The following is a 12,057-nucleotide window of genomic DNA, read 5'->3' as shown; positions in this document are numbered from 1 at the left end:
GCTGCAGTACGTCACCGAGTCGCTGGCCTACTTGGTGAGCGGCAACATGGACTGCGGCGCGCAGGACTACCACCTCGAGGCCGCCATCTCCAAGGTACGTCCCGAGTGCGAGTGCTCATTTCGCTTTTCAATAATTCTATTGAAGGAGTAGCATTTTTCATCTCCACTTCTATTACCAATTGTTTATGTATGCCTTTGCATGTCATTATTGAACGGTCTAATGTATGTGATAACATGAACGCGCGTTGCACGTCGCACCTCGCGCATACAACCGGCGCAGGTGTTCGCATCCGACTCGGCGTGGGCCGTGGTGGACGAGGCCATCCAGGTGCTGGGCGGCATGGGCTTCATGAAGTCTGCGGGCCTGGAGCGCGTGCTGCGCGACCTCCGCATCTTCCGCATCTTCGAGGGTACCAACGACATCCTGCGCCTCTTCGTCGCGCTCACCGGTACGCCCCGCCCCCACCAGCCCTCGCCCCGCCCCCACCAGCCCTCGCCCCCGTTTGTGGCTGTGCAGGCATCCAGTTCGCGGGCTCGCACCTGCAGGAGCTGCAGCGCGCCTTCAAGAACCCCACCGCCAACCTGGGCCTCATCTTCAGCGAGGCGGGGCGGCGCGCTGGGCGCGCAGTGGGCCTGGCGCCCGCCGCCACGCTGGAGCCGCACGTGGCGCCCGCGCTGGCGCCGGCCGCGCGCGAGCTGGTGCGCGCCTCCGCCCACGTGGGCGCCGTGGTCGAGCTGGCGCTGCGCAAGTACGGGCGCCGGGTGGTCGACGAGCAGCTGCTGCTGAACCGGCTGGCGGCCGCCGCCATCGACGCCTACACCACGGCCGCGGTGCTGTCGCGGGCGTCGCGCGCCCACCGCCTGGCGCTGCCCAGCGCGCCGCACGAGGTACGCCGGTAGATGCGGCGATCTCTCGGGCGAGAAGGTGGTAGCGTTGTGAGGAATACATTGTGTGCGTGTGTGTGTGTGTGTGTGCAGGTGGCGATGGCGGAGGCGTGGGCGGAGGAGGCGACGCAGCGCATGGCGGCGCTGCCGGCGGCGCTGGAGGAGCGCGCGCTGAGGCGGGGGGCGCGGCTGTGCGCGCTCGGCCGCGCGGTCAGCGACGCGCCGGGCTGCCTCACGCGCTCGCCGCTCAACCTCTGATCTCCCTCCTCCCACTCCCGCTCCTCCTACCTCTTACCTCTAGCATCATTATATCTATGACTGTCGCTGTAGGAAATAATTATTTGAAAATATATTTTGGTAATTGTAACAACCGCTTTATTGTTACGTAAAGATTAAACTAGAATGTAATATAATCGCCCGACATGTTTGCAATAATAAATATATTTTTAAAGAAGAGCTGTTTTCTTAGTACTAAGTATTTGTCCTGTTATTTAAACATGATGGAGGAGGAGGATGCGGCCGCAGACTGATTTGATGCTGATATCTTACAACTAATCATGTATATATTGAAGAGCGTGGGTGAGGTGAAGCCACCTCGCCGCACGCCACACTCCAATCTTTACCCTTTTGAGAAAGCACCTCCCCATCGCACTTGATTCTTTTCTTTATTATACCAGAACCAAAAAAGTAACGTTACATCATCAGATAGATTTGTTTCGGTTCTCATTTTACTCCAATGATTAAGGGGGGGGAGGGGTTACTAATGGTTAAGGGTACGGATTTCCGATCACGCGGTCGAGAGTTCGAATCTGACTCGATCATTTGATTATTGTCATAAACCGTATCCGAGCACGAGCCTAGAGCTCGCTCGGAGTGGTACAAGGAATATCAGTAAATTAACATTCATCTACCAATATTTAAAAAAAATGTTGTTTATTTTAATATTACATACAGTTTATTATATAGACTAAAGAATACTATAGATAACTTTTATTTACACTAGTACATTTAACGAGAACATGTCGGAGGCGACATGTCACACGTCCACGTGCAGGCTGGCGTCCCAGGCGCGCGCGTTCACCTGCCGCAGCGAGGACCGCAGCGCGCTCGCCGGACCCAGCACCAGCGTCAGCGGCTGCGGCTCGGACCTCGGCCGCGCGTACAGCGCGTGCAGCGTCTGCTCCCACCGCACCGGCGCGCACGTCAGCCGCACCAGCGCGCGCCGCACCTGCCCCGCCTCGCGCATTGCGCGCGCCTCCACGCACGACACCACCGGCACGCGCGGCGCCCGCACCTGCCGCGGACGTCACTCTAAATGCACACGCTCGTGACCCACTCACAAACATAAAAGCGGTAGAGTCCCAAAATATTGTCGGCCGCCGCAAGTGTCGGATCCGGAGTGTCGTCCTCACCTGTATGTGACGCAGCGCCTCGCGCACCGCGTCCTCCGCGGCGGCCATCAGCGGCGTGTGGAAGGCGCCGGCCACGCGCACCCGCGCCGCGCGCTTCACGCCCCACGCGCGCCCCTGCGACTCCAGCCACGCTAGCGCCGCCTCGTCCCCCGCCACCACCTTGCAGCCCGGGTACAGGTAGTTGGCCACCGCGCACACCGGCCGGTGCACGCCGCGCTCCGCCGCGTGGTCGCGTGCACGCGCCAGCGCCTCTCCCAGCCGCGCGTCCGCCGCCAGCCACACGGTCAGCATTCCGCCCGCGCGCGCCGCCGCCGCCGCCTGCATGGCCGCCGCGCGCAGCTCCGCCAGCCGCAGCGCTCGCTCGAAGGGCAGCGCGCCCGCGAACACCAACGCGCCGATCTCGCCCAGCGAGAAGCCGGCGGCGGCGCGCGCTCGTTCCACGGCGGCCGGCCGCTCGTCGCGCGCGCGCTCCAGCGCCGCCAGCGAGGTCACCAGCACGGCCACCTGGCAGCGGCGCTGCAGCTCCTCCTCGGGGCCCTCCGTGCACACGCGCCGCACGTCCCACCTGCAGTATTTGCACAGTGCATTTGTTGTTTGATTTATTTTATAATTTTCAAATGTGTATTTAATGTCTTTAATAACTTAATTATGATATTTATTGTTACTTTGGTAGGAAATAGGACGAAACATAATAAGAAATTAAAATCAGTAATCTTATGTCGATGAATGAAGATGGGTATACAGGATGTCCCAAAATTCAAAACAACTCTGAAAAGTATTTAATTTTAGTTCTAATTTTTTTTTGAGAATATTATCATAGTGTTGAAGCATTTTAAAATCTTGATGAGTTGCGCGTACTTTTTTAATTTAGTGACATGGTTCTCTTCATACATTTTTTTACACAGTAGCATGTCAAAGTTGGTCAAAAGTTAAAATGTTCTTAAATTAATTAATCAAAGTTAATTATTTTTTTTGCTTAAATTTCGAATGTTTTGGTCCAATTTTTAACTTCAATTAATAGCTATGTTACTTAGGTAGCTAAAACAAAAAAAATTGCAGGAATATCTTCATATTTGTAGCCACAGTGTCTAATCATATGGTGGAGGGTATCAAATTATAGGAAAAGTTACAAAAGTTAATGTAACTTTTAAACAAAAAGAGATGGATTTTTTTTTAGTATTTTTCCCGGTGTAGTTATCGAGCTGGCTATACGACATTTCCATTTTATCGTTGAATATTGAGACATGCTTTATATTTATTATTTACTAGCTGTTGCCTGTGACTCTGTCCTTGTGCAATTAAGAAAAAAAATAATTGATAACCTATGTGTCCTTCCATACCAACATGTACCTGTACATCAATGCCAAATTACAGCTATATTCAAGCAGCCTTTCTGGAGATACCTTCAAACAAACATCCATCCATTCATCTAAACATTTACATTTATAATGTAACTAGATGTTGCCTGCGACTCGCTCCGCGCACAATGATAAAAGACTTTATTAGTTGCCCATGTGTTCTTCCAGGCAATATCCGAAATCTATGCTAAATTTCAGCGAGATTCATAAATCCGTTCTCAAGATACAATCAAACATCCATCCTTCATCTTAACATTTGCATTTGTAGTATGAGTAAGAGTTATTCTTACACAAAATAAATATGTTTCTCTTAGACCAACCCGACTACAGAAGAAGCAAGCTCGTAAAGATCGCGGGCGGCCGGCAAATCCAGTAACTTTTTGCCCATGCCGACGAACTGCGAGCCCTGTCCCGGAAAGAGTAGCACACTAGTCTCTCGCGGATCTACGCGTGTCGGCATCTCCTCGACGGTCTGGAGCCTCGCGTAGGGCTCTGTAGCCCAACGCAGCTCAGGCTCCGGGTTTGAAACATCTCCAAATGTGCTGGCCTCGTTCACAAGCTTTTTAAGCGGACTACCATCATCACGAGTGGATTTTAATCTTCTCGTACGTGAGTTTATCGTGACCGTGCGAATGCCTTGCACGCGGCGTAATAACGACTTCATTGATAATACGTATATATCTATAAATACGTAAATATCACTTAAAACAATCTGATGTCCATTTTCTTGGAACGTAATCACAACATAGGTTATCCGAAAAAAAACAAGTCTTTCAAACTTCAACTTCAAAGACATGTGCATAGCAAAGAGTATATAATACAATGACTACTATTTGCTGATTACAGTGTTTCCTATTTTAAATGTAATGTTAAGCTAACATGTTATTTTGTAATGCCTTACCCAAAATGTAACAACATACTATATATACTCTTTGTAGCCCATGGGTGTAAAAATATAAATTCCATGGCCGATTTTTTATTTCATGAAATTGTTGTTGCCAATAGAAGAAAATAGCTTTCTAGTTCGACGAACATGGCGAGGTTATCTATTATTCTGGGGACTCCATAGTGTAAAATTAGAATGGATGATCTCTATATCAGAGGAATGTTTGGGTTTTACCACATAGATTCAGATGCATGCAGATGTAGTGTAGGATTATCTGCAATAGGTACCTCGATTTACAGTTTATCTGTCCATCTCGTCCCGTGTCACTGTCATCTTGTCAACTGTCATATTTACGGACAGATTGTAGAATGCACCTATGGTATTATAATATGTGATTTAAATTATTTAGGTATTCATAACTAACATTATTTCTTTTTGACTAAAAGAATAAATATTAACTGAAAATATTGTTTGTTTTAAAATATTATAAGACCAGTGGAACCATTGTTTTATCAAGAAGTTAATACGTTTGTGAAACTCTAATTCCTAAAGGAAAAAGGTGTGCAACAACATACTATATGGACTCTAACATTTAAGATTATATTTTAAGATAACATTCGATAAGCTGTAGGCGATTATAACATGATTAAGTGCAAAGCGACGCAAAATATAGGCAGATACTTAACTTTGTAGTCTTGACTGCAATATTGGTACATAAACACTTGCACTTGTGATCAATACATTTGTGCTTGATTAAAACATCACAGAGCTATAGTTCACATTAAGGTGACGAGCCAAAGGCTATATTTACGTTTTAACAGGTTTTGCAATTATGTGAACACAACTAATCATAATACATTTATTTAATTTGCAGCAGAATGGCCCGTGGTCAGCAAAAAATCCAGTCTCAAGCAAAGGCTGCAGAAAAGTTGTCTAAAATGAAAAAACAGCAAGGACACAGTGCCACCGATCAGAAAAAGGCAGCACAAAAAGCTCTTGTGCATATTTGTGTCATTTGCAAGGTGTGTTTTTGTATCATTTGTTTTATTCACACCCAAGTTTATAGTGACTATAGCATGTTTGTACAGTGAAAATTTAACTGCCCCACAGTTTGTACAAACCAAAACCATTGCTTATAGGTCAATGCTAGTCAAATAGGACTGCCTTATGAAAAATTAGCTGTGCCTGCAACATTGAACACATGAAATTCTTGATCAGACTGATTATTTTACTTAAACTTATAAAACAAAACATACTTACAAATTATTCTCATAATCTTAATAAACTTCCATTTAAAGTTATATTAACATTTCCTAAATATTATTTTTCACCTTTGAGATTTTTTTTTTACAAAATTTGTCATATTTGTATTTATCAAATTAATAGTTTCAAAATTGTAACAGAAAAAATGATGATACTTCCATACAACTTTCCACCACCACTTTCAACTCACTTACTTCACTTTTTACAATAAAACATATGTTATGTTCTTTCTCAGGCTCTAGAGTATCTTTGTAATAGATTTTATTTTAATTACTTCAGTATTTTGTCATGAAAGCAAGGATAATTTCTCACAATTGTCCTGTTGTCTGCCAAATATAAAATTAAGTGTACTCTTCAATAGTAAATAACCAATCATCGGGTGGCTTACTCAAGTAAAAGGCAGTAGCATTTGTAGCACAAAAAGGCAAGACAATGCAAAGAAAGATTAATCCATATTAGTTGTGGCTATTTTCAATATTCTCCACCTTCAAATACATTTTAATTGTTTATTTTTTATTATTAAAGATTTTAGAATACCACATTACTATTCACATGAGTGCCTAAAATATGAAAACAGAGGATTATCAAATTCCATACATGGCAGTGTGTACTAAAAGTATATATAATAAATGAATGTAGGAAGTAGCAGGTTTATATCACAAGATATTGTTATTACTTATTGCAATGCAACAACTGCTGTAGTTGCTTGATTTTATTGTTGAAATTGCAGGCGCAGATGCCGGATCCCAAAACCTATAAACAGCATTTTGAAAACAAACATCCCAAGAATGATTTACCTGAAGATTTGAAAACTATCTAACATATCCATAAGTTTATATTTTTTAATGTAATTCCATAACGGGAAATTGTTAAATTGAGCGTTCTATCTTGCATTTGTTCAATATGTATTTTCATTAAAGGAGTTATTCTGTATTAAAGTTTTTTTGCAATAAAGGACAATGCACTCCGGATTATATGGCTTGTGTCACTTTCATTATTATTCATCATAACGAAATATATATAATACTATAGTCGTATCAAACCTTTATTTGAATAATCTTTATACTTACTTACATTTGAACTGAATCAGAAAAGAGGCCAAATAATCATGTTATTAATCAAACATAATGTGTTTTAGCAATCTAGTGAAAAGTTTCATATGAAGTATTTTACACTATCAGAACAGAAATTGTTACATAATATATATATTAGTATTTCAAGACTCCTTAGTTCACAAAGTATACAAGCGCAGCTCGACCGACAGCGACCCGCACTCGCTCTCGACTCCACTTCACCTTACTCACTTTTAACATTCTAGTGTCTGGTATTTGCTGTTGTTTTTGACATAAGTTACATTTGGTGGAGGGGAGGGGGGGGGATGTTCGGCGTCACATCTTCTCGTAGGTCTGCGTGTGGCCACAGTCGGCGCAGACGCGCGTGTACTGGTCGGTCTCGGCGTCGTAGCTCTCCTCGCCGTAGCGGTGGTCGTGCTGCGCGTGCGTGCCGTCGTACAGACTGGAGCGCACGGCCATGCGCAGCGCGGTGAGGCGGCGGCGCGCGGCGGCGGTCTGCGCGCGCTCCCGGCGCTGCTCGCGCGCGGCGCGCTCCTGCAGCAGCCGCTCCTCGGAGCCCCACACGAGCAGCGCGCGCTCCTCCACCTGCGCGCGCAGGTAGAGGCGCATCTCCGCGTAGTGCGTGCGGTGCGGGTTGCGGCGGCGCACGCAGCGCAGCGCCGGCGGCCGCAGGTCAAGGTCGCAGTCCTTCAGCAGGAACTCGCTCTTGGCCTCGGTGCGCGTCACCAGCTCGTGCGCTCCCTCATCGTCCCTTTTAAATGCATCTTTTTCTTTTAGTGCCCATCATATCGGCCATGCGCTTTTGATGAAATTATTGTTAAAGCTAAAATATTTTATATAAGTCATTAAAAAATGTATTATCTGAATGAGGATAATAAAATTATAATATTATAGTTTCGCACTTCCCCTTATCTATCTATCTATGTTTCATCGAAAGGTTTTTGTGGGGTGATGCTACAAGTTAATAATGGGCAGGCATGGGCACCTGCAGTCGTCGCACACGCTGAAGTCGAAGGTGTCGAACAGGTAGGACTGCGGGAACAGCTGCTGGCACTCCTTGCAGCGCGGCTGCTGCGAGGCGTGCACCAACGGCGCGGCCCTGCCCCCCGACCCCACACTCGCCTCCGCGCTCTCCGCTTCCACCAAGAAACCTCCTCCAGTATCAACAGCTCGCTTTTTCCCTACATAGATTTGTTTTGCGCCTTCCAAAGCGTTACTTCTGAAACAAACAAGGAAACAAATAGTTTCCTATCCCGTTTAACCTATATCATAAAGTGTTCTGAAAGAAATGTACATGGTTTACTTCTTTTTATATCATTAAGGTGGCAAAAGAGGGAGCGGCTGTAGATCTGCATATGCAAATGTCGTCTACCTTCAAGCGACGATGGAGGCAGCTCACAGAAAGTGGACGTTTTCCCGTGGTATGCGCCCCGGCATCAATTGAATGTTCTACTTGTTATAAATTAGAGAAATGTTATGAGTATGATCCAGCATAGCACATACTGTGATCGAGTGACGAGACGCGCCTCGTGGAGGGCCCGCGCGTGCAGTCTGTTCCGCTCGATGCGCGCCCGCTGCGCCGCGCTCAGCTCGACTGCGCTCGGCTCCTGGCTCGTCATTGCGCCTCTCGGGTACCAGAAGCAGGTCACCTACCTCAGCTTTTTCTGGTTACAGACATTCATTTTACATTAATTCACATTATCTTACCAAGTAGTGACGTGACAGCCTCCACTGAACTTTCCGCTTTTACAATAAGGTCAACAATTTTATTTCAAGATGTGTCAAATAATGATAAAAACTCAATCACACTCAAGGGCACATTGAACCGGCCACCTACATATTGTTGATTTCTTTAAAATTCTATCGCAATTTAATAAATTGTGTTATAATGCATTTAATGTTGGGTGAACCTTTACGAAAACAAATGATTCATGTGTAAGTAGCGAAGTGGTTTAATTTAGACGAAAAAAAATTAGGAATATGCAGCTTTCTTAACAACAAAAACTAATAACATTTTAATAATAAAAAGTATGCTATAAATTACCGCAATAATAACGTGTATTTTCTCCTCTTGCCCTAATGACCTCTTGTAAACGATTCGAAAGCCCATCCAGTATGTCTTGGATATCACTTTATGGAACGTTCTCCCCCTCCTCAACGGCTGCAGTTTTTAGCTCATCGATGGTCGAAGGAGCTGGTGTAGACTCCAAATCGGTTGTACATTAATTGCTCTATTGGGTTCAGCTCCGGACTCCGAGCTGGCCATGGTAAACGCTGGATATTGACGCCGTCCAAGAATCCAGAGCCATTTTTTTTTCTCGCGGTGTGTGCACAAGTGTTGTCGTGCCAATGAATGGCGCAAACGGCATCACATGTGGTTCTAGGAATTTTGTGACGTACCTGTCAGCATTAACGCTGCATCTATCGACGACGACCAACTCTGTACGAGCGTCATAACAAATGCCACCCCACACCCACGTAACCCAATGTTTTAACTACAGCACATTCAGCAAACCTTTCACCGCGGCGTCTATACACACGCTGAGCTCCTTCTGGACCTCGTAAACCGATTCTTCATTTATCACAGAAGAGAACTACGAGACTCAAAAGCTGTCGTGAACCGATTATGAAGAATGTTGGAGACAACATTACAGTCATCTCTTACTGGTTTACACCTTTTAGGACCTTGCCTAGGCTTCCTTGTGCATCCCGAACCTGCATTGCGCGGTGTCGTCTTTGAGGAGCGCCTACGGGTGCAGCGCCCCATTGGGGGCGCACTGAGGGGCCCTATTTTCGGGCTGATCAGTGGGGCGTCGCGGTGGTAAGTTAACTCGATCCCGTGGCGTCCCACATTATGGCTATAAGGGAACAAGGGTTTAGTGGGTATGCTCCCATTTGGGGAAAGAATCCCACATGACTACCGAGCCTTCCCCGAGGCATGAAGCATGCCTAAAGCATTCCCCTCTGAAACAAAAAGAAGGCCTCCTTGTTTAGGAAGCAGTCTCTCTGTATCGCCGGATAGCATCTTGGATAGAGGTTCCTGGATATCCAAGGATTTGTCCGATCCGACAGTGGCTAAACCCAGCATCTGCAAGTGCCACAGCTCTGGCTGCACCAGCTGCGTCCAATGGTTTTTTTTTTTTTTAAATATGATAACAGACCACCAACACCTTGGATTTATTCAAATAAAAGGCTTACGAATAGTTTTGAAACAAGCGTATGCTTAACTTAGACCAAGTGCAGAGACTGTAAAATTTTGACTAAGCTGATTATTTTTAAATAAAAACAGAAAAAGTAAACAAAACAAGGGTATGACTTTCTAGTATTTAAAGTGCAAGTTAATATAAATGAATGATATGGAATTTGAAATGAGTGGACGGTTAAATGTGCCCCTGAGTGTAGTTTAAGATAATTTAAGATAAAGTGAGAGTTTAAGATAATGCCATTGTAACAAGGTCACTAAATCAAAACTACAAAAACCTTGAGAAAAAATTGACAGTGATATTTCAGTAGGTAATTTACTTTGTTTAGGATTTACTTCCAAAAGTATCCAGTGGTATACATATTAGGGAAACATACATCTGTGTGTTCCTTATGAGCTTTACACTTCAGTAATAAACTATAAAAATTATATCCTTAAATAGAATATAATTTTTATTGTTATCATCCATAGCTAAAAGTGTTATTCGGTAATGTAAAACAAAACATTGTCTATTATTCAAAATTATGAAAATATGGCATACCACCATACGGTGTGGACCTAAAAGAAGAATTGTAAATATTAAGAAAAGTGTAATGTATAGCTATGATAATTAATCACTCTGCTTCAGCAATCATTGTCCTCTCTACTACTCCGACTGATAGGTGGCTTTGTGTGAGTGTTTTGGGTGAGAGAAAAGTGTTACATTTAAATATTCATACAAAAAAAAATTATAGTTTAGACTCTCACTCTCACATAATGGAAAAGGTGTTAAAAATGTTAGTGTGTAGGGTATGATCATTACCATATAACATATCTTACCTCTCTTGACTTAATTTGCGGTAGTAAGCTTTATTCATCTAAGTACTTAGTCCATAAAGACTTTCAATTCTTCATATAACTTAACATTTAAACTATTTCCTTAAATAAACTGCAATCATCCATGAATTCATTGATGGAAGCACAATACCTATCCATTATCATTTATACTTATTTCAGTTTAGTCACATCACAACATTTGTTTTAATGTCAATAGGTGGATGTGCGGGTAAATCAGAAACGATTTACTGTACTTACAATTTCATTCAAGTAGCACACTGCTTAAGATAAACGGCTTTTTATATATGTACTCATTAACTTACACAATTTAATTACTTGATATATATTGTACTTTTTTTTTTGCATGACATCATAGATTAGCCGTCAGTCCGACAGAGATTGTTGTTCATTAGGGAGTTTTTTTTCTTTTTTTTTTTGACATTGACACATTAATAGAGGGGCGCGGGATTGCGTATCGCACAAAAAAAACACTAACTAGGGAAGATCCGACAGATCTCAACCATGATATGGTTGTGGACCACATAAAACAAAAACAAATTTATAGCAGCTCTTATAGAAATTAATTGAAAATAAACTACTGAAACAGATGCTACAACTAATAGGCTAACATTTCCCATATAAATTACTAACAGAAAGTATTAATTTACAAAGCCATGGCTGATATTAAAGTAACAGGCGCGGAACTTGTTAAAAATTGTTAGTTTCTTGTCGCTTTTTTTAAGACAGCCTTTTTTTTTATTGTTGATATTTGGTCACTTATTTAAGTTTTTAGTGTTTTGTTATTAATATAACTGATAGAATAGATTTTAGCTTGTATTTAGGGGATATTACTTCGGTATCATTTTCTTAAGGCTTAAAATATGGTGAGCCATATCTGTCTGTAAATTCGTACTGTGTACAGTTATGGCCATTACACATCGTTGGTAACTAGTGCTACTCTAATAAGACTATTCTATGGCGATGTGTGTGTAGGGACCAATAGTGATAGTTGTGTATGTGTGACAGCAACAGCGAGTACCGCATCGCGGGCATAATCGATTTAATCGACGTGCAGGAGTCGTACTACGTGTTTGAGCTGGCCGTCGCCATGACCTACCTCATGCTGCTGCCATGACCTACAAAAATTCGAAAAAAAAAAAAA

General features: G+C 43.7%; 4 protein-coding genes across 12 annotated transcripts in view; 2 read left to right on the top strand and 2 right to left on the bottom strand.

Annotated features, from left to right (window-relative positions):
- Nucleotides 1–1,339, top strand: part of Acadvl (Acyl-CoA dehydrogenase very long chain) — a 4,253-nt gene extending 2,914 nt beyond the window's left edge. The window contains exons 6-9 of the mRNA XM_013321779.1: nt 1–94; nt 281–449; nt 518–888; nt 979–1,339. The exon at nt 1–94 is cut by the window's left edge and continues 23 nt beyond it. Of these exons, the coding sequence (XP_013177233.1) occupies nt 1–94; nt 281–449; nt 518–888; nt 979–1,143 (799 nt within the window). The 3' untranslated portion in view covers nt 1,144–1,339. The remainder of the gene's footprint in view (nt 95–280; nt 450–517; nt 889–978) is intronic.
- Nucleotides 1,340–1,652: 313 nt separating this feature from the next.
- On the bottom strand, nt 1,653–4,515 carry beg (malonyl-CoA-acyl carrier protein transacylase beg). 2 transcript variants are annotated; one of them, XM_013321318.1, is made up of 3 exons: nt 3,976–4,503; nt 2,298–2,862; nt 1,655–2,179 (listed from the first exon to the last, which is right to left on the bottom strand). In XM_013321318.1, the coding sequence occupies exons 1-3, from the start codon at nt 4,455–4,457 to the stop codon at nt 1,922–1,924; spliced, it is 1,305 nt and encodes a 434-aa protein (XP_013176772.1). In that variant the 5' UTR covers nt 4,458–4,503; the 3' UTR covers nt 1,655–1,921. The 2 variants fall into 2 exon arrangements, with proteins under 2 accessions (XP_013176771.1, XP_013176772.1); XM_013321317.1 differs by having other exon boundaries at nt 1,653–2,862; nt 3,976–4,515.
- A 379-nt stretch (nt 4,516–4,894) lies between these two features.
- On the top strand, nt 4,895–6,778 carry LOC106124544 (zinc finger protein 706). Of its 5 annotated transcripts, none has more exons than XM_013321323.1 (3): nt 4,895–4,920; nt 5,416–5,563; nt 6,535–6,778. In XM_013321323.1, the coding sequence occupies exons 1-3, from the start codon at nt 4,910–4,912 to the stop codon at nt 6,622–6,624; spliced, it is 249 nt and encodes an 82-aa protein (XP_013176777.1). In that variant the 5' UTR covers nt 4,895–4,909; the 3' UTR covers nt 6,625–6,778. The 5 variants fall into 5 exon arrangements, with proteins under 5 accessions (XP_013176777.1, XP_013176781.1, XP_013176778.1 ...); XM_013321327.1 differs by having other exon boundaries at nt 4,895–4,950; XM_013321324.1 differs by having other exon boundaries at nt 4,902–5,100.
- A 53-nt stretch (nt 6,779–6,831) lies between these two features.
- Xpac (DNA repair protein complementing XP-A cells homolog Xpac) lies at nt 6,832–11,375 on the bottom strand. Of its 4 annotated transcripts, XM_013321321.1 has the most exons (5): nt 10,899–11,375; nt 8,922–9,841; nt 8,381–8,541; nt 7,863–8,096; nt 6,832–7,628 (listed from the first exon to the last, which is right to left on the bottom strand). In XM_013321321.1, the coding sequence occupies exons 3-5, from the start codon at nt 8,494–8,496 to the stop codon at nt 7,193–7,195; spliced, it is 786 nt and encodes a 261-aa protein (XP_013176775.1). In that variant the 5' UTR covers nt 8,497–8,541; nt 8,922–9,841; nt 10,899–11,375; the 3' UTR covers nt 6,832–7,192. The 4 variants fall into 4 exon arrangements, with proteins under 4 accessions (XP_013176775.1, XP_013176774.1, XP_013176776.1 ...); XM_013321320.1 differs by lacking the exon at nt 8,922–9,841 and having other exon boundaries at nt 11,154–11,375; XM_013321322.1 differs by lacking the exon at nt 8,922–9,841 and having other exon boundaries at nt 11,219–11,375.
- Between the last annotated feature and the right edge of the window lie 682 nt (nt 11,376–12,057).

The sequence above is a fragment of the Papilio xuthus genome, unplaced genomic scaffold (genome assembly GCF_000836235.2).
Source record: "Papilio xuthus unplaced genomic scaffold, Pxut_1.1 DF825946.1, whole genome shotgun sequence".
In the NCBI taxonomy this organism is placed as follows: Eukaryota; Metazoa; Arthropoda; class Insecta; order Lepidoptera; family Papilionidae; genus Papilio; species Papilio xuthus.
This window is presented reverse-complemented; position numbering and strand designations above follow the sequence as displayed.

Excerpts from the sequence above, each read along its gene's own strand:
- Xpac (XM_013321321.1), bottom strand. The coding sequence starts at position 8,496 with ATGACGAGCCAGGAGCCGAGCGCAGTCGAGCTGAGCGCGGCGCAGCGG. Across the intron at positions 8,097-8,380 it reads CGTCTCGTCACTCGATCACA|AAGTAACGCTTTGGAAGGCG; the intron begins GTATGTGCTATG and ends TGTTTGTTTCAG. Across the intron at positions 7,629-7,862 it reads AGCGTGTGCGACGACTGCAG|GGACGATGAGGGAGCGCACG; the intron begins GTGCCCATGCCT and ends TGCATTTAAAAG.
- LOC106124544 (XM_013321323.1), top strand. Across the intron at positions 5,564-6,534 it reads ATATTTGTGTCATTTGCAAG|GCGCAGATGCCGGATCCCAA; the intron begins GTGTGTTTTTGT and ends TTGAAATTGCAG.
- beg (XM_013321317.1), bottom strand. The coding sequence starts at position 4,457 with ATGCACATGTCTTTGAAGTTGAAGTTTGAAAGACTTGTTTTTTTTCGG. Across the intron at positions 2,863-3,975 it reads CTTGCTTCTTCTGTAGTCGG|GTGGGACGTGCGGCGCGTGT; the intron begins GTTGGTCTAAGA and ends CAAATACTGCAG.